At 39.1% G+C, this 23,040-nt stretch overlaps 1 protein-coding gene across 9 annotated transcripts in view; it reads right to left on the bottom strand.

Moving 5' to 3' along the window:
* The window catches only part of LOC107855191 (BEACH domain-containing protein B), a 64,583-nt gene that overhangs the window by 19,857 nt on the left and 21,686 nt on the right, over positions 1–23,040 (bottom strand). For all 9 annotated transcript variants that reach the window (XM_047411041.1, XM_016700185.2, XM_047411036.1 and 6 more), the window contains 17 exons: positions 22,690–23,034; positions 22,378–22,554; positions 22,050–22,210; positions 21,624–21,939; positions 21,101–21,533; positions 20,626–20,962; positions 20,242–20,430; positions 7,544–7,805; positions 7,169–7,360; positions 6,851–7,069; positions 6,583–6,759; positions 3,385–3,500; positions 2,788–3,249; positions 2,463–2,676; positions 996–1,217; positions 431–904; positions 13–354 (listed from right to left, as the gene is read on the bottom strand). In XM_047411041.1, the coding sequence (XP_047266997.1) occupies positions 13–354; positions 431–904; positions 996–1,217; positions 2,463–2,676; positions 2,788–3,249; positions 3,385–3,500; positions 6,583–6,759; positions 6,851–7,069; positions 7,169–7,360; positions 7,544–7,805; positions 20,242–20,430; positions 20,626–20,962; positions 21,101–21,533; positions 21,624–21,939; positions 22,050–22,210; positions 22,378–22,554; positions 22,690–23,034 (4,638 nt within the window). The remainder of the gene's footprint in view (positions 1–12; positions 355–430; positions 905–995; positions 1,218–2,462; positions 2,677–2,787; positions 3,250–3,384; positions 3,501–6,582; positions 6,760–6,850; positions 7,070–7,168; positions 7,361–7,543; positions 7,806–20,241; positions 20,431–20,625; positions 20,963–21,100; positions 21,534–21,623; positions 21,940–22,049; positions 22,211–22,377; positions 22,555–22,689; positions 23,035–23,040) is intronic.

Raw genomic sequence — 23,040 nt, 5'->3', positions numbered from 1 at the left:
CAGCCCCAGTACCCTGAAGATTGTCCATCTCCTGTGCCGATTTATATTGTTAGGATGCTTTTGATGCTCATCATTGTTGACAGCACCAATGCTATTAATGGCTCTCCCTCTCTCGCAATCCAAATCATAACTCATGGGCCACTTGAGAAATTTGTGATTTTGGGGTTCCCCTAGCTGTTCCGACTTGTTGATATCAAACTTCCCAGAAGAGTCAAAGTTTCTGAAAACAGATGACCCTCCTGTACCTTCGACCAGAAACTCACCAAAGAAATGCAAAAATTTCTTTTTCACTGCTAAATGTCCAGCTAACTTTCTTTTTGGCGTAACAAGGACACAGGGGACTGACATGAGAACCTGAAAATATATTCAAAAGCATGAGAAATGCAGAATTAGTTGTTTTCCCCATTTAGATATAGAGGTAAACTTGTACCTCACTATCCTCTGATTCCGTCTGGGTGGAGGAGCAATCTAAGTCTTCCTTAGCGATGTCCTTCAGATCACTACTTTCTTTTACAACCTCCAAATACTGTCTATCTGACAAGTCTTCGGATCCAGGCTTTTGCCCAGTAAGTTCGCTCTCGCTTTCATTCAATTCAGATGAACCCTCATCAGTAATCCTCCTAATCCCTTTCAGCAAGAACCGCTTCATTTGCTCTGGAATATGTGCTGCAAAACCAGGTTTCGCATCATTGGAAGGATTAAGAGCCTCAATACTAGGTGTGGTAGAGGTAGGACGACAAAGATTTTCATCATAATGATAATTCCTTCTCAACTTTTGTCGGCGACGCCATGCGTCTTCTGTTTTATCAAGTTTCCAGTGTGTTAATGTGCTGTTTGGGAAAGGATCAGCTGACCAAGGACCCCTTTCATCAATGAGAGAACGAAAAGTGTGAATCCACTTGCCCTATAAGAGCAGAAAAAGGATTGTTATGAAAAGCTCGATGTGGAAAGCATGAGAGAAGAAACAAACCAGTGACAATATTTTGCATACTCACAGCAACAATTTGCTGTTGTTCATCATATGCTAGTTGGAAAGAACTCCTCCTGTTGTCATCAGAGGCAAGAATGACATTTAAACTACTCTGGATTTCATCTTCAAAAGCTTTCTTTTGGTTCGAATCTGTGATAGCTGTTTCATCCAACCTCACATGAAGCTCACGTAACTGTGTGGTCCTATCTTCTGTTGAACTCTTGACATATTTTACTTCATCAGCGAACTGGACAGGATGGAACAAAATTTCACTAGGAATAAGTGAAAAAGTAAAAATTGGAAAAGGAAAAAAGACAAGTAAAAACTCTGCTACAAGCTCATGAAGAGAAAATTCCAACCACATACTGTCCTTCCAATGTTAGATTAACATAGATGAGGATCTTCCTGTTTCATTAAGCCCCAACGTTTTAAGTGGTAGAGCAGAAGTCGTCAACAGATTAGTACTAAGGAATAATAGCTGTTCGTTTTGGTCACTGACATACTCAGTAAAACGAAGGATATAGTAGTTATTTGAAGTTCTTTCTGGGAGTTTTCAGCAAACATTCAGGTGTCTCATTTGTTATTTGCAAAGAAAACACTTGTTGTATCAGCCGGACGAGATCAGCTCGTTCGACGGAGGAACACATTATAATTGTTTCAATTAGTCTAAGACTACAGGATAATCTTAAAAGTATGTGGAATGATACCACTGGACAAGGTGAGAAATGTTTAGTACTCGGCAGCAGGCCTCAGCTGAAAAGTATCCCTCAGTCACCTATTTAGGCTTACCCCTTTGGGGTGTCTCATAAAGACCACGCAAAAAGGTAAACAGCAATTGAGAGACTTGAGAAGAGATTATTAGGAAGGCAAAGAGGTAACTTGTCAATAGGAGGGAAAGAGAAATCAATTAGGGGTACTTTATCCAGCATTCTGACTTCTCAAAATCCAGTATCCCAACCAATTATAAGTTATTATTGCTCGTTTCTCTAACCTTGTTTTCTCTACATTTTTGGAGAATATGTGATTCCTGTCAGTGTTGATTATTTGCTCTCTGTAGAAAACCACATTCATTTGTAAGTCCCCTACTTTATGTATAGAATTTGGATATATAGGGATTTTGTCACCTTTTATCGGTAACTTGTTTTCATTTAACCAAAGGTTAGACAACAGTCTACTGGTAACAAACCAGCAAACATGAAAACTCCCTGGAACAAAATACATAGATGGAATCCGAAAATATCAACTACAACCCAATCCAAGGAATTGAAGATGCAAAGGAAGAAGTCAGGGAGACTACAGATAAAGAGGACAAAAGAGATTTCATAGACTACGAAGTGGTCATGATAGGAGAAATAACAGAAATTCACGACTTTCATGCAAGTACTCGACAGGATGCCCTAATTGAAACGGGAAAACATGCATAAAATCAAATTAATTTCTGAAAGTAAAAAATATTAAGTGACAGCACAAGGTTAACTTTTCCAAGACGCACCGCAGAAAGCACACGATCCTTTTGAATCAGATTGTGAATGGTGCTTCCATCTTTAGTATTGCTCCCTGATTCTAACGAATCATCTCTGCTCACTATACTTGTAGCTAGCATCAGTTTCCCGCAATTGACAGTTTCCCGAATTATGTGAGCTATAACATGAAATCTAGCCCCATCATCCAGTGTCCCATAATGAGACCTAACTGCAAGTAATGTCCTAAACATGTGTTGAATTGAATGTTATAACTTGTCAATACAAATATAGAAGTCAGGCGATGCCACATGATATAAGAGACTTAGGAAGGATCAACGAATTATAAAGCATTACCAAATGAAAAGCTGCAAGCGGCTCTTGCTTTGCTCATCATCAGCAGTCAGAAGGCACGGTAGGAGAGGGATAATCTGTTGTACACATCGAGATGCTCGTTCAAGTGATGATTTACAAAGATATAGGATAATCAACCGAAATACAATTCTTGGACACTTTTCCCCTCTTAAAAGCATAGCCTTATCAACAGGCTTGTTGGGTTTTCCAGCCAAAGCATTGCTAATTCCCCCTGATACAACAACTGCAGCCATTTCTGCAGCCGGTATGTTAAGTGATTCTACCAAGCCACGGGCTCTTTGGCCAAGTGATGGTGCTACCGACTGTGAGGACCTGGGTAACATCTTGCTTGGTCCTTTGCCATTCATCTCACTAATAGCATTCCAAATATTGTCACATAAATTCCACCACCCATCGTCGATTTTCTCAACTTCATTAATGTCAGGCCTCTTGAAAACATGACTCCTGGAAAGAAAGCAGCAGGTATCTATAAAAAGGCAAACTATATCTGCAGTAACTTCATTAATTTGGCAAGGCCAACCACCAATAAACTGCTGCAACATCAGGTATCTATAAAAAGGCAAACAATATCTGCAGTACCTCGATAGCTTCTCATCAGGTTCTCCTTGGAGGGCATCAAGTAAAGCAGAACCAAGGTCTTTCAGCTGTTCTAGTTCTAAGAACTCTGAAGAAAATTCGGTGTTGCTGGCTGGATACTGTGCCAGTAGAGAAAAAATAAAGCTTAACACAATTGTAACAAGAAATGAAACAACAAAAACCACATTCCGCTTCTATTAAACAAATACATAAAGCCTCCATTTTATTAAAATGATCCCATGTTCTCTACCAACGACCAACATCTTATATTGAGCCAACAGTGCTGCTGGTTTCAGTTAGAATATGGTTGCATTTCCTTACTATAAACATAAGAGATTAGTCTTTATCACTTGTCCGAAAGTAATTGGGTTCCAAGGTACAAAGAACAGCTGTTTTCTACTAGAAAGACTTGAGACCACAAAAAGTTCAGGAAAACTGGAAGAGAGTAAGAAGAAATGACTTCAACTTGCTATAAACAACGCATAACAGGGATCCTTATCTCGGAGTTTAGATTGACAACAAAAAACAAGGAAAGTTCAACCGAAGAACTTCCTAATTACCAGAATTTCAAGTACGACACAACCCAAGAAGTTCCATAATATTAACAAATATATTCTGACATGTAACAATATTTTCAACACCTTAATTCTCTAGGCTTTCAACACGCTCCCTCAAACTCTAGGCCGTGAAGCAACTTGAGTATGCAAATAAAAGCTAGAAAGTCAAGTTGAGTATGCCACCTCAGTTTCCTCCTCATTCTATCGTGAAAAATAATCAACTCAACAGGGAACAATCTTATCAATGAAGAAGAGGAGAAGATTTTCCAGAACAAGGACTGTTAGTTTAATGCTCAAAGGCAGGCTCGATAACCAAACTCTGATACCATAAATAAAGAAGAGAAGACTTTCCTTACAACAATTCACTGCTCAGCGAGAGAACTCAATATCCAAACTCTACCACCATGAACAACAATGATTTTTTTTTTTGGACACCGTGACTGAATTTAATGTTCATAAGAGAGATCCAATGCCAATATAAAGAAGAAAGTAAGTTGGGAGAATGCTTTGCATGAAAAGTTGCCAAAACAAAGATAGGTATAATGGTCAGTAAAGACGGTGAAGTAGAATATTTATCAAAAGAAATAGAACCACCAGAGAAGTCACCAGAAGTAAGACTTAGTCGCTAGAATGGTTGCTTTGGAAAAATACAAAAGTACTGTTCTCACGATTAAAGTCCCATATTATATATAGCCTAAACTCCTATTTAAGAAGACCACGTTTTATGTCCTACAATGGTAGGGCAAATAGGTGATTGTCTCCTTATATATCTTGGGAGCCTCTCACCTAATATGCTAACTTTTGGGGAGTTACGCACAAGGTTCATTTTTTATCACGGTATCAAAGTCAGACCAATCCCATTTCTAGAGTAATCCAATGTTGGGCCCCCATGTTATGGATCCTTAATACCCATTCTGCTATACCCTGTTTGCAACACCAACAATCACTTTAAATATAGGACGCTAAAGGGTCAAAGTGGGAAAAATGTTGTCCAAAACCTTTCAAGCAAAGTACGAAAGACACTAGAATGAGTGGAAGATTGGGGTACAGTGGAGAAATCAAGGGCATTTGCAAATTTCCCTAAGGTACAAATAAGTACGCTTGCCCTGGAGATAGAACAAGGCAATTCCTCTAGATGATGGGCTTTATTAGGGGTAACTTTCCACATGAAAGGACCATTATTAGGGTTAAATTGCCAGATCAAAAATCATATACGTAAAAAAGTATATTCAAAAAAATATTTTAAGTAATAAAGGGAGATGAGGAGATGGCAAATTACAGTCTATATAGAGGAGCTCACTGCATGTGTACTTCCTTCTACTACAGTTTAAAGCTACAACCTTTTTTTGAAATTTAAACCTACAATATGAGGTACAAACTACTTGCAGTTTTCTTAATAAGGTAAATAATTTTATTAACAATTGTGGGAAACTCCGTATACAATCCATAAACCAAAATAAGAGAACCTATATTAGAATATCGTTCTCAGCAGAAGAGATCCAACCCTCTATACAAATAGGGACCTCATAAGACCACCACAAAGAAACCAGACACAGAACACTGTTGGCATTTTTTGACAAAATCTTTTTTTTTTTGGATCAAGCAACAACAACAACAAACCCAGTGTATTCCCACATAGTGAGGTCTGGATTTTTTTGGATCAAGCATTTTTACAAAATCTTGTTCCACCACTTCAAATGCCCTCCTATTCCTCTCTTTCCAAATGACCACATGATTGCTAAAGGGGCACTGCACCATGCCCACAAGCTTCTCTTCCCCCTTCTATGGATCGAACTTTGCAAAGCTTCCTTCAGTGTACCCAGCATCACCCATTGCATCTCAAACAAATTACGAACCACCCTCCATAACCGACTAGCAACCTTACAATGCAAAAGAAGATGATCTACATTCTCGCCTTCACTCTTACACATAAAGCACCAATGAACATAGTTAATCCTCCTCTTTCTCAGATTATCTGCGGTTAAAATCACACCCTTAGCCGCTAACCATGCTAAAAAGTTAACCTTCCTGGGAGCTCTAGGGATCCAAATGGAATCATGAGGACGGTACACTCCTCCCTTCACTTGTATCCTCTTATAAAAAGAGCTTACAACTTCTCCACTCTCCCGCCAACTCCATACACCCGATGAGTTATTTGGTGTGTCTAGCCCATACAACAACTCAATCAAATTGTGGAATTCTTCAATATCCCAAACTTGCAGGTTCCTAATAATCGTATGTCCCAATGGATGACATTTATGTGCCCAAAAACTAATCGTGCTTCCGTACCGAACCTTAAACGAAATATGTCCACAAAATACCCCCACACCCCCCCCCCCCCCCCCCCCCCCCCCATTTCATGATACTCCTCTTGAAACCACACCCAAACAGAGTAACAACGTTGCTAGTCCTCCATCCACCCAAACTACCTGCATTAACTTATTATGACATTTATGATTTGGGAATATACTAAAAACCTGTGCAAGTGGCTTGTGGAACAGGCAATAACAGGTTCGGTGTAGAGGCTAAGAAAAAAATAACAATAATCACTTACACTTGTAACAGAAATAGCAGTTAATTTCACGTGAACAAGAATAGGGATAAATAAATGGGTAGAGAAGCTAGAATATAAAGCAAGACATACCGGAAGATTAAACTTCATTTCAGAAAGAAGCATCTCATCAACAAGTTTAAAAAGATACAGCATGTTGTCTCGACAAGGTTGAGTGACAAGAACATTCTCCACTGCAGATAAGTCTACCAACTTGCGGACTAAGTCTTCGTACAGATCACGAAGGAAGAGCCTATAAGCAATCCCACCCTAGGAACAAAAGCTTGCAATAGTTCAAATCGTTGACAACAAAACTCAAGTTGTAAAAGGACTGTGTCACAAAGTAGAGGTAAGGACACACCTGTTCACACTGTAAAAGGAGAAAGTTCAGAGTCTCCTCCAAGTGTTGCCAGCCACCTTTTACTGAATGCATATAATGACAAAGAACAACACAGTAGAAACTCCTTAAAAGATTTTGCTCACTCGTTTCAGTGTCATCATTATTTTTCGATTCCAATTTGTAGTTTTTCAACGCATTAAGCTTCACGGAGGCATCCAACCATGCAGTCCAACCGTGTTCCTAAACAGCAACGTGCAAGCAATGAAAGATTGTCATTATGCCTGATCAATCAAAGTTAAAGAAGAGAACAGTTCTAAAGCAGTGAAATCAGATTCCTACCATTAGAGCTTCAATGTTTGTGGTATTCGAATCGAGAAGATCAAGTAGATCACTAATAATTTTTATTCTTGTAGGAGCATCCTTACAACCTGACAAGAATCTGAAAATAATGGCTAAAATCTGAGGAAGGAAAAACTGAGAGCTACTTCTGCTACTTTTTTGATGGTCAAGTTGGTTATGCTTCTGTAGAACCTGAAACAAAAGAACCAAATAGTTCAATGAGCTTCTGCATGTGCACTGACTATTGAATAATTAATAAATAAAGCAAACTTAACAAAGCGACCAGCAGCTAATACATGGTATAGTGGCATGACTTGCTAAGTGAGACTGTTATCAGGAAAAGAAAAACAAAGAGCACCAAGTTACATGCATCACCTGTTTAGGGCTGGCACCTCCAAGCAAAACATCAAACAATGTCGCACACAAGAGATCTGTCTGAGGAAATTTAAACAGTCTGTCAGATATAACTGAGAAAATGGGTTGTGTCCTTGAACCAACTTTTCTAAGGCCCTCCGGAACAGATTTAGATTTGCCAACAGCAATACTGAAAAATTTTGATCCTTTCTTCTCTAATGGAATACCAACCAGCAGTCGTCCAAGGAACTGCAGACCTAGTAGCCTGATGGGCTCAAAGTCCCTGCAACAAGTATAGCACATGACAGACATATGAAACAGACTGTGTTTTTGTATAATTCCAACAAATTACTTCAGAAGGCACATTCACAGATTCACTACGGCAATCTATATACAACAACAACAACAACAACAACAACAACAACATACCTAGTATATTCTCACCAAGTGGGGTCTGGGGAGGGTAAGTGTAAGCAGTCCATACCACTACGGCAATCTATATACATGGGACATAAATGCAACGCAAGGAATTACCAAGTACTTACAAACGAAATAGATTATTATGTTGTTATCATTAAAAGAAATTAAAATGGTAACACATACAGATCTCATGCACCGACCAGATCCTACTATTTCTGACAACAGATTCTTCACGGACCAAACGTGTGAGCCATTTCTAGACATTTTCCTGCGAGAAGGTTTGGGTCTTGGGTGTTACCTCCTTGTTTCCCAGTCAATCCACCCAGTTCTCCAATTCCAACCACCTGATTAGGGATCTGGCAAGTCTAGTCAACTTTCCCGGCCAGTTGTAAAGTTTTCAAGCCACTACAGGTGAAGATCTCTATTTCTCAGGGATTGCATTCTCATTTCCAACCACATCCACCTAAAAATCTCTGGATTGTGAGCACCAGTACAAAGGGCTACATGAATTTCAAATGGTTCCATCCACAAACCTTATTTTCCGGCGAAATTTTCAGGTGTTTTAGTCATATCTGAGATGATTTTCTGGCAGCTTCCTGCAACTTGAGAAAATTCGTTGTAGCTAAATGGGATCCAATACCCTGAAAGGTCGGGTGGTTTCTTTACCTGATTATACTTGAGTTCCTTTTTTTAATCAGGTAAAATGTAATTTTATTTATGATGGGAAAAACTCCTATATATACAAGAGGTAAACCAAAACAGTACAGACTCTACAGAAAGACAAAATTCTCTGCGAAAGACACCAATCTTCTGTACAAATAGAAACCATATGGGTGTACAAAGACCTTCAGCACAAAACACTTAAACAGACATCCTCTGAGATAGCTTCTCACGTTCAGTCAAGTAATAGTGTAGCTTGCATCTTCATCTTCTCTCTCTGTCTTTAGGTAATTGATTTAGGTATATTATATCTAATCATATTTCTGGTAAATAAATCCCTTTTCTCTACGGCTTATTATTTTTCAGCTTCTTCTGATAGTACAATGGAAAACAGATCTCCATATAGAACCAGAATAGATCAAGCTCAAGTACTTCCCTAACTTTAATTTTAGCTTTTCCAGCTCTTGGTCGTCCTTCTAATCACATATCCATATGAGTAGAAATAGAAATAGTATATAAAAATCCTACTTGGAAAGGGATTGTACTACAGTGTCTATAAATAGGGTCTCGATGTAATTATGTAAACACACAATTCACTAATATTTTTTCCCATTAATTCTCACATGGTATCAGAGTCAGGCCCATCCCAAATCTTTGTTCACCGATGTTGGGCCCCCATATCTTGTCCACGCTCCAGTTAACGAGGCCTGGGCGTGCGGGGGAGTTGAGTAGTGAAAAGAATAAAAATTTGTTCAAATTGAAGTTACACATAGAATGGTGATGTTGGGTGTATTTATGCATTCTAGCGTTGCTATTCTAGCTTATTAAGCCTTGTTTTGAGGATAATTCGTTTGGTTTATGTGTGATGATGATATAAGTAAGCATATAAGTGTTCAAGGATGTGATTACAATGTTTAAAAGTGATTTCAAACAAGTTTGGGTTCAAATCGATCATTTAGAGTTCAACCGAGAAAACTAGCTTTACTAGCTTGAGTTAGGTGATGTTTTAGTCTATCTCGTTGGATTCTAATGTTGTTGAATGAGTTCCTATTGGTTTTATTGTGTGATTATGTAACAACTTGTTTATGATGTTCAAAGTGTAATCGAGTCAAGTCAAGAGTCAATGCAAAATGTTACAGGTTAAGCGAGCAAGCCTAGTCTAAGCTCGTGTTTCTTGCTCATCGTTGTGGACGTTGTGTTGTGTTGAACTCTAATACTTGGTGTTTGGTCATGTCGGATGCTTGAGGGATTAAAGTTGATGATAAATTGATGTGGAACAAGCTGGAAGTTAAGGCAAAATAACGTCACAAGAGAAGAATGGACTACCAACACTTAGCCGAATTTTTGGAAGCAATTTCCAATGGTATCACGCAATATGCCTGCGTCACCTGCTCCAAACCAGGGCTAGGGAGCCCGCGTCGCCTGCTCAAAAGTGGTGCTACAAGGCCCGCGACGCATGCTCATCCTGGTGCTTGAGAAGTACACTACATCCTACAATCCTACACAGCTTAGGCTTCTTTGTAGTATAAATACACACGTGATACACTTTGTTCCTTACTTTGTGACGTCTTGGAACATTATAGGAGGTTGTTGCAACTCGTTCTTTTAAGTTTTATATTCTTTAATTTAGCTCTTTAATGGTTTTAATCACGTATTCAAGAATCTTGATTATGGTTACGACTATTAGTGGCTAAAAACTCCCTTTCCGGGGTTAAAGTCAAGAACATGACTACTATCGTTATGAATTAATTCCGTTGGATTCGCTTATCATATTTGGTTGCTTGTTTACCCTTGTTGTAACTATTTTAAGGATTGATCACCCTTAGAATACATATATTGTCGACCTTGTGATCTCGGGAGAGGGAATAGGAAGATAGAACGTGGGGATGAACAAAGTATGGTTCTTGTTCTTTTATAAAATAAAGAATTCAAATTAGCATCTAGGACAGGGATGTACCTAAAAGCCTTACTTGATTCACACGTCGGATGATAGCGTTTAGCACTTAATTGGATTATTACATCCCCGCTCAACGATGTAGTTGTAATGTCCAAGTTAGGTAGACGATTAGAGGTTGGGAGACCATGATCATGCAAAAAACCCTACGAATCAACAACCAAGATAAGCGATTTAACAAATGAAGTTCAATAACGTAGTACGATTGTTCGAAGTGCTTTAACCCTGGGCTTTTCTCTATTGGTTGTCTCAAGTCTTTTACTTTACGCACTGTTTACATTAATTTTAGTTTACAACCTTCAAACTCTCTCTTGGTTACGCCTTGCACTAGATTAATTTAAATTGTGAACTGAAATCAAATAGTTGTTAGAACAAGTCCCTGTGGGATCGATATTTGGCTTTCTTGAAGGCCACGATATTACTTGATGGACCACGTACACTTGCGTGTGCGCTGGGGCGCTGTCAAGTTTTTGGCGCCATTGCCAGGGACTTGTAATTTGGCAACTGTTTATTTTTAGTTTTACTTTTAGATTTTCTTGGTGTTTTTACATTTGATCTTGTTTTTGTATTTGCAGGAAACAGGTTTACAAGTTAGTACGCTGGCAAGGGATAGGGAATTGGTGAGAAACATCAAAGAAAAAAAACTCAATCACCGTGAGCCAATTCCGGTGACTAATTTGTGTCATATTTTATTTTGTGGGTTGTGTGAAAAGTACAACACCACCAAGAGGATCGAAAAGATCAAACGACAAAAAACCCAACCAAAACCGTCGGAATATTACCTGACACGCGCCATCCGGAATCCTGAAATTCCAAAAAGATCTCGTCACGCGCCAGCGCGTGAGCCCATCTTCGGTCGAATTTTTGAGTTGTTCTTTTTTCCGTTGGGGTCGCCAATCTATTCCGACTCTGACCACTTACTCTTTTCCAGATTCCGCCAAGTATTTTATGATTCCAATCGCCGGAACCTAAATTCCGGCAACTTCATATTTTTTGGTAACTGTTTTCAGACATTCACTAACTTTTTGTTGGGGTTTTCAAGTCAAATTCCCAAGATGTCTTATGGGCATGATATTTTTGGCTCCAAAAATTAGGAATTGGAAGTTCAAGTCCTATGATCACTTCCGAACCTTTAATGGGAAGTTCAAATTATTTAGCATGGGCTTCCTTGGTTGAGTTGTGGTGCAAAGGTCAAGGTGTCCAAGATCACTTAAAGAACAAGGCTAGTGTGGTAGATGAAAAGGCAAAATCTAGCACGGAAGATGTGAAAGCTAAAGAGCAATGGGAGAAAGTTGACGCTCAATTATGTAGTCTCTTATGGTGATCTATTGATTCCAAGTTGATGCCCTTGTTTCGTCCATTCCAGACGTGTTATTTAGTTTGGAAAAAGGCTCGTGCTTTATACACTAATGACATATCTCGTTTTTATGATGTAATATCTCGAATGACCAACTTGAAGAAACAAGAATCTAATATGTCAACTTACTTGGGACAAGTACAAGCAATCATGGAAGAATTTAATACATTGATATCCGTCACTGCGGATGTGGAAAAACAACAAGAGCACAAATAGATGTTTTTAGTTTTTACACTTGCTGGACTTTCTACTGACCATGATGTTGTACATGATCAGATTTTAGCTAGTCCTATGGTTCCTACAATTGATGAGTTATTCTCTCTTCTGCTTCGTCTTGTCGAGCCTCCTAGTCACAAAGTAATTTCATCACCCACAGCTGACTCTTTTATTCTTGCATCTCAAACCATAGAAAAACAAACACATCAGCTTATGGAAAATCGGCGAGGAGGAAGTCGTTTTGGAAAATCTAGATCGAAGTGTAGTTATTGTCATAAAGTTGGACACACTCGGGATATATGTCATAGTTTGCATGGTCCACCACCCAGTTATGATCCTATTGTTGTAAAGGAATATAATGAGTTCCTTCAGAATCGAGCAAGTAAGCAGATATCTTCACAGCCTAATCGACCATCCAATAATCCTCATATTGCCCAAAAAAAATATGATGAGTTCCTTCAGTATCGAGCAAGTAAGCAAACATCTCCACAAGTAGCCTCGGTTGCCCAGCCTGATGCATCTGTTGCTGGTAATCCTTTTGCTTGTGTTTCACAGTCTAAGAGTAGTCTAGTACTCTTGGATCATGGGTTGTGGACTCAGGTGCTTCTGATCATATTTCTAGTAACATAACTTTTTCTAATATTGTTTATTCACAATCTCTTCCTGCTATTACTTTAGCCAATGGGATCCGAACAAAACCAAAAGGAATTGGACAAGCCAAAGCCCTATCTTCTCACTCTAGATTCTGTTCTTTATGTCCCTGGTTGTCCTTTTAATCTTGCATCTGTTAATCGTTTGACACGTGCCCTTAGTTGTAGCATAACTTTTTTTGATGACTCTTTTCTAATGCAGGACCGCAGTACGAGACAGACGATTGGCGCAGGACATGAATCACAAGGCCTTTACCATCTTACCTCTTCAAATTCCTTCACAACATGCTCTGTTACAGACCCGCCAGACCTAATTCGCAAACGTTTGGGACATCCGAGTCTATCCAAGCTACAAATGATGGTGCCAACAATCCGTTACAGACCCTCCAAACCTAATTCGCAAACGTTTGGGACATCCGACTCTATCCAAGCTACAAAAGATAGTGCCAAGTTTGTCTAGTTTATCCACATAAGATTGTGAGTCATGTCAACTTGGGAAACACACCTGTGCTACTTTTCCACGTAGTATTGAGAGTCGTTCAGAGTCTATTTTCTCATTAGTACATTCTAATGTTTGGGGTCCTAGTAGAGTCGGTTCACCTTTAGGCTTTCGTTATTTTGTTAGTTTCATTGATGATTTTTCAAGATGTATTTGGGTTTTCTTAATAAAAGATCAATCTGAGATATTTTCTATATTCAAAAGTTTTTGTGCTGAAATACAAACTCAATTTGGTGTTTCTATTCGTACTTTTCGTAGTGATAATGCCTTAGAATACTTATCCTCTCAGTTTCAGGAGTTTATGACTCATCAAGGAATTGTTCTCCAGACATCTTGTCCATACACCCCTCAGTAGAATGGTATAGCAGAAAGGAAAAATAGGCATCTTCTTGAGACTGCTCGCACTCTTCTCATTGAATCCCATGTTCCGCTGCATTTTTAGGGCGATGCAGTCCTCACATCTTGTTATCTAATTAATAGAATGCCATCATCTTCCATTCAGAATAAGGTTCCCCATTCTACATTATTTCCACAGTCACATCTCTACTCTATCCCCCTTCGTGTCTTTGGGAGCACATGCTTTGTTCATAACTTTAACCCTTGGAAAAGATAAATTAGCCTCTCGTGCTCTCAAGTGTGTCTTCATTGGATACTCTCGAGTTCAAAAAGGGTATCGTTGTTATTCACCGGATCTTCGTCGCTACTTTATGTCCGCCAATGTCACTTTTTTTTGAATCTCGACCTTACTATATTTCTTCTGATCATCCTGATATCTCTGAGATTTTACCCGTATCTTTAATCTTACCCACACCATCCTTAGTCTTACCCGTATCTCCAGACTTACCCAAGCCAACCTTTAAGGAATCAATGATTACTTCTACATCTCCAGCTGCAGTGCCACCACTTCTGACTTATCATCATCGTCCGCGTCCACCATTAGTCCCAGATGATTCATGTCATGCGTCGGACACTGCTCCGACTGCGGACTTGCCTTCTCCTAGCCAATCAGTTGCACTTCAAAAAGGTATGTGTTCCACTCATAATGCTAACCCACACTATACTTTCTTGAGTTATCATCGTTTATCATCACCCCATTATGCTTTTGTATCATTTTTGTCCTCTATTTCCATCCCTAAGACTATAGGTGAAGCACTTTCTCATTCAGGATGGAAGCAGGCTATGATAGATAAGATATCTACTTTACAAGCGAGTGGCACTTGGAGCTTGTTTCCCTTCCTACAGGTAAATCTACTGTTGGTTGCCGTTGGGTTTATGCAATCAAAGTTGGTCCAGACGGTCAGGTTGATAGGCTTAAGGCTCGCCTGGTTGCCAAAGGATACACACAAATATTTGGGCTTGATTATGGGGACACTTTCTCTCCGATGGCTAAAATAGCATCTATCCGTATTTTTCTATCCGTTGCTGCCGTTAGTCATTGGCCTCTTTATCAGTTGGATATTAAGAATGTTTTTCTGCATCGTGATCTTGACGAAGAAGTCTATATAGAGCAACCACCTGATTTTGTTGCTCGGGGGAGTCTAATAGCCTTGTACGTCGATTGCCCAGGTCACTCTATGGTCTGAAACAATCCCCTCGAGCTTCGTTTGGAAAATTCAGCACAGTAATTCAGCAGTTTGACATGATTCATAGTGGAGCTGATCACTCAGCGTTTTATCGACATTCTCAACCAAATCTGTGTATTTGTCTGATGGTTTATGTTGATGGTATTATTATCACCGGCAATGAAAAAGGATGGTATCACCAAATTAAAGCAACATCTGTTTCAGCATTTTTAGACTAAAGATCTCGGCAGACTAAAATATTTTCTAAGTATTGAGGTTGCTCAGTCCAGATCAGGAATTATTATTTCTCAACGCAAGTATGGCTTAGACATTCCTGAGGAGACAGGAATGATGGGATGTAGACCCATTGACACTCCAATGGATCTAAATGCTAAACTTCTACCGGGACAGGGGGAGCCACTTGGTGATCCTGAAAGGTATAGGCGGTTCATTGAAAAGTTGAATTATCTCACCGTGACTATACCTGACATATCCGTTCCTGTCAGTGTTGCAAGTCAGTTTATGACTTCCCCCTGTGCTAGTCATTGGGATGCAGTTGTTCGTATTTTGCGATATATAAAGTCAACTCCATGTAAAGGATTACTCTTTGAAAATCGAGGTCACAAGCATATCATTGGATACACAGAAACTGATTGGGCAGAATCACCCTCTAATAGACGTTCTACCTCCGAATATTGTATTTTAGTAAGAGGTAATTTGGTGTCTTGGAAGAGTAAGAAACAGAGTATTATTGCTCGATCTAGTGCAAAAGCAAAATATCGAGCAATGGTTGTAGCAACTTGTGAGCTAGTTTGAATCAAATAGTTGCTGAGAGAATTAAAATTTAGAGAAACCAGTAAGATGGAACTTGTGTGTGATAATCAAGCAGCCCTTCATATCGCATCAAATCCAGTGCTTCATGAGAGGACTAAACACAGAGAGATTGATTGTCACTTTGTCAGAGAAAAGATTCTCCACATGAGATATTGTTATAAATTTGTGAAGTCAAGTGATCAACTTGCCGATATCTTCACTAAGTTCATCACCGGTCCTCGTATTAATTACATTTGTAACAAGCTAGGTATATATGATTTGTATGCACCAGTTTGAGGGAGAGTGTTAGAGTATGAGTAGAAATATGAATAGTATATAAAAATCCTACTTGGAAAAGGATTGTACTATAGTGTCTATAAATAGGGTCTCGATGTAATTATGTAAACAAACAATTCAATAATATTTTTCCCATTAATTCTCACAATCCCAAACACATAGCTACTCAATGACCTTATTGTAACTTTACTGGCTTACAGGAATTGTGTTGGACGAATCATTAGTATCGGGTGAGGATCAAGTTGACTTTATTACCTTAGCCTTCCAAAATCATCACAATCCTATTACCAATTCACCTCTATTGCATAGATGAATGAGACATTCTAGTTTATCGATATAAGGTAAATAATTTTATTAACAGCAACACCATACTTAGTGTAATCCCACAAAGTTGGATGTGGGGAGGTAGAGTGTATTACCACTACCTCGCATGTCGAGCGGTTGTTTCTGATAGACTCTCGACTAAAGGAAAAACAGTTCAAAGCAGTACGAGAAAAGGAATAACGGAAGTGAAGAAATCATGCCAAAATATTGTAGAGAGCATGAAAAATCATTTTGTACAATAATTACAACAAAACAATATGATAATTGAAGTAGGAAACAACAAATAGCAGCAGAAATCAAAGGATAAGAAACTGCAGGAGTAATGCTACAACTACTAGTATGGAAGGATAAGTGAGACAACGTTCTATTACCTACTAACCTACTACCCTAATACGTGTCTCCTCCCCAACCTATTATCCACAGACATGTCCTTGATACACCAAAACAGAATCATGTCATGTCTAATCACCTCTCCTCAATACTTCTTCGTTGTACCTTTTCCTTTCATGGAACCATCCATATCCAACCTCACACCTCAGCACTGGGGCATCAACGCATCGCCTTCTTACATACCAAACCCATCTCGGTCTCACTTCCCATATCTTGTCCTCCACCAAAGCCACTCCCACCTTGTCCCAGATATTTTCATATTTAATCCTATCCCTCTAGTATGCCCACACATCTACCACATTATCTTCATTTCCGCAACTTCCTTTTTCTGAACGTGAGAGTTCTTGATTGGCCAACACTTCATCTTGTACAACATAATTGGTCAAACCACCAACCGGTAGAACATACCCTTAAGTTTTGGTTGCACCTTCTTACCATGTAAGACGCCGGATGTGAGCTTTTATTTCATCCTCATGCACCAATACTTTATGTGACATCATCGTCAATCTCCCCATTTTCGTGAATAGTAGACCCAAGGTTCTTGAAACTCTCTCTTTTGGATGGCTCGTGCATCAAGCCTCAATTCCACGCCAGCCACATCTATCAAATTACTAAAATTGCACTCTAAGTCCTTCTCAGCCTGAACCCTTTAGACTCCAGGGTTTATCTCCAAATCTCCAGCTTAACGTTAACTTCCCCGAGATACTAATAATTTTATTAGTAATGAAAAAATCTTTTGTTATTCAAGCAGTATCTCTAAAGTAGAGAATTCAACAACAAACAACTTGGTTTCTCAAAACTTATCTAGTTTGTTCTCCTTCCCTCATCATCTTAATAATTGGTGCAAAGTTTCTTTTCTCTTTAGTTCATTCAGATGTGTGGGGTCCTAGTCGGGTGAGTCCTACTTTAGGGTTCCACTATTTTGTCAATTTTATTGAAGGTGCATTTGGATAATCTAGATGAAAATCAATCTAAGTTATTTTCCATTTTTTCAGACAAACCTCCATACTGAAATCCATAATCAATTTAAGGGCTATAACTGCACTATTCGGTAGTGATAATGCAACAGAGCGTGTATCATCTCCAGTTTAGTGGTTCATGATAGTCATCCTCGTCACACCTCTCAACAAAATGGAATAGCTGAGAGAAGAATAAACATCTCATTAAATCGCTCACACCAAACTCATTACAATCTCATTGTGCAGAGGTTTCTTGAGAAATGTCGCTTTCACATCATGTTATCTTTTTAATTGTATGCCTCTTCATGCTGTGGAATGCAAGATGCGGGAAGCCCGATTGAGATGGTTCGGACACGTGAAGAGGAGGGGCATGGATGCCCCGGTCCGTAGGTGTGAGAGGCTAGCGTTGGATGGTTTTAGGCGGGGTAGGGGTAGGCCGAAGAAGTACTGGGGTGAGGTGATTAGGCGGGACATGGAGCAGTTACAGCTCACCGAGGACATGACCCTAGATAGGAAGGTCTGAAGGACGCGAATTAGGGCAGAGGACTAGGGCCAGTTTGGGTCGCTAGTGTAGGGAAGTACTTGGTGGGGGTTTTATTCCTGTTATGATTCCGTGTTTCGTGTTCCATGTTTTATTACGAATCTGTGTGTTTTCCTCTGTTTTATATTACTTATGGGTGCCGTATTTATGTTATGTAATCTGCTTCTGTGCTTTACTATGTGTTTGTGTGGTATCTCGTGCCTTGAGCCGGGAGTCTATCGGAAACAGCCTTTCTACTTCTTTAGAGGTAGAGGTATGGACTGCGTACATCTTACCCCCCAGACCCCACTAGGTGGGAATACACTGGGTTTGTTGTTGTTGTTGTTGCCTCTTCATGCTATCAATACTCGGCTTAACTCGGGTACTTAGTGAGATGTTACTTTTTTTTAGACTGAACCCTACATCACACTCGACTTGTGAACATCTAGATATTTTCAAGGTTTTACCAATTCTAATTTGGGGATTTTTACATTATCTACCCACCTTCACCCATTGCTAAAGCTCCAACACATACAACTTCACAACCAACCGTTCCACCACCATAGAACTCCACTTTCTGCAGCTCCACCATTCACCACCACAGAACTCCACTTTCTACAGCTCCACCATTCCCGACTTATAATCATCGACTGTGGTCTTCATCCAGTCCAAATGATTCATATCCAGTACAGTCAAAGGCGCGCTTAAGCCCTGAAGCGAAGCTCAAAACGTGTTGAGCGCCTCGCCTAGCTTAATGTGTGTTTAAATGGTGCCATCAAGGTTCTAAGGCATACTTCATCAGTCCAAGTGATTCACATCCAGTACGGTCAACGGCGCGCTTAAGCCCTGAAGCGAAGCTCAAAACGTGTTGAGCGCCTTGCCAAGCTTCATGTGTGTTTAAATGGCATCATCAAGGTTCAAGGCATACTTTACCTTGCCAGTAAGCCTCTTCTAAAGAGGCATCACTAAACAATCGACATTTCACTTTTTCTCCCTTGACACTTTTTTTATTAAAGCCCACGTGTTATTTAAAGCCCCAACTGACCTTAGAGCTTTTTTGCGCTTTTTGTTTTTGACAACACTGTTCACCTCTAGATCAAGATTCTTGCCTGTTGCAAACTTGTCTCTCTCACACAGTTTCTTGCCTGTTGCAGACTAGTCTCTCTCACAGTTCTTTTTTTCAGAAAGGTGTTTCATTTAAAAAACATCAAGTAGATGCATAATCACATGGGCATAATTACAAATAGACAACAATACAAAAGAGAATTTTAGGCCCCTATAGATTGGCTCCCCCTCTTGCACAGTTTTATTGTTGCTCAAAAAGTATATGTTTACTCCTAATCATAATCCTCATGATACTTGTTTGAGTTATTATCGCCTATCACCATCTCATTTTGCCTCTGTGTTCATCATTTTCATCTACGTCTATTTTGTGTGTATTATAAGTCAAGTATTTGATTCTCCGAGGTAATAGCTACTGGAAAGAGGTGACTCGTATTCTTTGAAATATAAACCTGCTCTAGGGAAAGAATTGGTTTACGAATATCAATGTTATGAGTAGGTAGATTGTTAGGTATACAAATGCAAATAGGGTAGGTTCACTTCCAACAGGCAATCTACTTCTGGTAGTGCAATTTAGTAGGAATCAAGCTAGTGTCTGTAAAAGTAAAACGCAAAACATGGTTCCAAGATCGATTGCAGAAGTAAAATATCAAGCAATGGCAGTGGCAACCTGTAAACTCATATGTATCAAATAACTACTTAAGTAACTGCAATTTGAAGAGTTTTGACCAAATGTAATTTGTGTGCGACAATCAAGTTGCATCTCCATATTGCATCAAATCTGGTATTTTACAAGATGACCAAGCACATAGAATGTAATTGTCAAGAAAGAAATAATCCAAGGAGATGTTTTCACAAAGTTCATAAAGACAAATGATCAGCTTCCATATATTCACCAATTCCAAACAAGTTATTTATGCAGCAAGCTTTGTACATTTTTTTATGAAGACAACAAACTGGGTATATACGATTTGTATGGGTATATTCCAAACAGGCATATGTTCAGAATATGTGTTTCACCTATTTGAGGACATACCTTTCAAGAAGATTTACAAATATGTGACAGCCACCAATCAAATTAACTTGTTCAAGGAAAGAAGCAAGCAGTTGTTTCTGAGAAACGGCTCGAATAACCATATGTAGAACATCTTCAATGCAAGCCACGTCCTGGCTACGCTCGAAAAAGGCTATGAGAGATTTTATATCTGATGCTGAAATATGCTGCCTGCATAAAGAAAAAGGTATGAGAACATCTTCAAAAGATGCTGCACAAAAGGAAATAGCTCTTTTTATAAAAACTAAAACAGGAAAGCTGAGCAGAAGCTAAAAAGCTTACATAGTAAAGAAGAAAACTCAGTCACTACAACAGTCAAAGAATAAAAGCTTTATCCTCTCCAAGAAAAAGAAAACAGAAAACTACCTGAGACTCATCTCGCCAAGACTTAACAGAAGGAGACGAATTTTATGTATTTCATCTTTGCTAGGTCTCTCCCCTGTAATTTGCTTTGTTACAGGATGTAAAAGAGGTTTGCTTCCAATAGCAAAACGATATTTGCCGTCATCCCAGTAAAACTGCCGAATTATGTCAAGAACACGTGGAAGCCTACATAAACTTCTCAGCAACCTTGGATCATTATCGAATTGCTGAATGAGAAACATACACAGTTCACGTTGAACCCTGTAAACTGAGTAGACCCATATAACAGGGCTGAGAAATATATGGGATATAGCATCCTTGACTAGCATATCTGACAGACCTGGCAATAAATTTAAGAGTTACACAAAGAAAGTCTGGTAAAATATGTCAAGCTGAGAGTTGTAGAAAAAGTAGTTCATGAACTCAAAGATTAAAAAAAAAAAAAAAAAAAAAAAAAAAACAAGTAGATTCAACATACCACCATTTGCAACCACATTAAATAAATGTTTCAAAGCAGACAGGGTATCCATATTTAATTGCTCAGGTGGAACTGACTTCAGCAAAAACCCCAGTATTGGAAACCCGGAAAGAAGTAGCATCTGTTGTTGATTGGCTAAATTCTCATCCAGAACAGAAGCTATAAGTTCAATAACTTCAGCAGTTAAACGCTCCTTTGTAATTGGGGTAAGTAAAGCTTGGCCAAATGTCTTAGCTTCTTCAGTTTCATACAAGTCAGTTTTAGTGAAAAGAGGGAAAAACACAGAGACGCCGCCAACACAATATATGATCTGTTGAAGCAGTCGTCTAGAACACAGCTGTGTCCCAACCAATACAGTTGCTTCAAATGAACTTTTATATAATCCAGGATCTACCACGGGTGAAACATTAAATAACCGCCTTCCATTACGTGCCTGATACATAAATTTCAATATTTAAGTTCCATAGAGACATGCAAAAAACACAATTTTCAGGTAAAGAATTCAAGGAAAAAGAGAAAGAACCTGTGAATTAAGTCCAAATATGATTTTGGAGGCAAGACCATCTTTAACATCAAGCACTCCACTGGACGATGGGTTATCCAACTGACCTGCAGTTTCATTATCCAGGAAGGAATACATGTAGCTAGGTCCTAAAGAATAGATACCTTGCACATGTTCTGAAGCAATGGAATCATTGAACAAGTAAACTGGACCAATCTGACCATAGAAAGCAGATGGATCTTTCGAAGAAAGTGTAGGATTCTCTTCCTCATAGGAAGGTAAACTGATTTTTGTGCCAATAGTGCAACAAGTCAGAGGCTCATTTACCTTTGCATATCTGCAACCAAATTGGGAAAATTCACAAAGCTCTCCTCAGCTGGGAATAGATCAAACAATCTCTTCCCTTAAAAGATTGACATCAGAAGGGAGAGAGAGAGAGCAAAATACCTGCATTTTTCAGAGGACACAAGAGTTCCATCCAAATAACACTTCAATTGGCTACCTCCAGAAAATGCCCTACCAATTGTATGTGTTAAACACAAAAAATGCCACTTCTTTCTAACAAGATTGACTTGCAGCACAACCGATTGCCTTTTCTGATTAATCGACTGTAAAAGTAAAGAGAGCTATTAATAGCAAAGACATCAGGCTGACGTGGCTTAACAAAGAAGGCTTGAGTAACCTATGCAAATATCGTAATGCACTCCAAACTCAAGATTCACAGAAATGTGAACAAGCTCCAAATAAAACAAAAGCAAGTAACGACTTTTATCACCTCATATATAAGCTTATCTTTTCCAAGAACACCAACGCATCCTCTTCCACTTTCAGTAAGAAAACTGAAAAGTCCCATTGTTCCACCACCTCTAGGAAAGCTTTCTACCCTTAGCCAACAAGTAAAAGAGAACCCCTTATTCAATGGCCAGTGAACTGGAGTCTTTATCAAAATTCCCTGTATGAGGGAAGGGGAAGCATCACATAATTTGCAGGGAGAAGTAACTCGGAGCTAGTGAAAGCAAAAAGAAGAAACAACATTCATTCAGTTTAACATATTTCAGATTGCTTCAAAGGTCATTGTTTCAGTTACCGATTCCACCCCATTGAGATCAAAGAAGGCAGTTGGTCCCTTCTCATTGAGCATTGCCAGCATGCTGGTCAAAAGCAATGAGCTGTACTGCTGATGTGAGCCTACTTTCTCACTGCGGAGTAGAGCAAAGATTTTGCGTATATCTTTTCCAGAAATGCTATGCCCACCAATGACCTGAATTAATTGGGCAATTTTCAAAACTACGGTGTCCTTGCTCTCTTGGGGAAACCAATCAAGAAGAAAGTTTAGCATCCCTGACTTGACACAAGAAGCTTGATTGGACATTGAATCTCTTATAAGCTGAAGAAAAACATCAAGCCCATGATTCCGCAATGCGTCACTGCTCTGCCC

This window comes from Capsicum annuum, chromosome 4 (genome assembly GCF_002878395.1).
Source record: "Capsicum annuum cultivar UCD-10X-F1 chromosome 4, UCD10Xv1.1, whole genome shotgun sequence".
NCBI lineage: Eukaryota > Viridiplantae > Streptophyta > Magnoliopsida > Solanales > Solanaceae > Capsicum > Capsicum annuum.
This window is presented reverse-complemented; position numbering and strand designations above follow the sequence as displayed.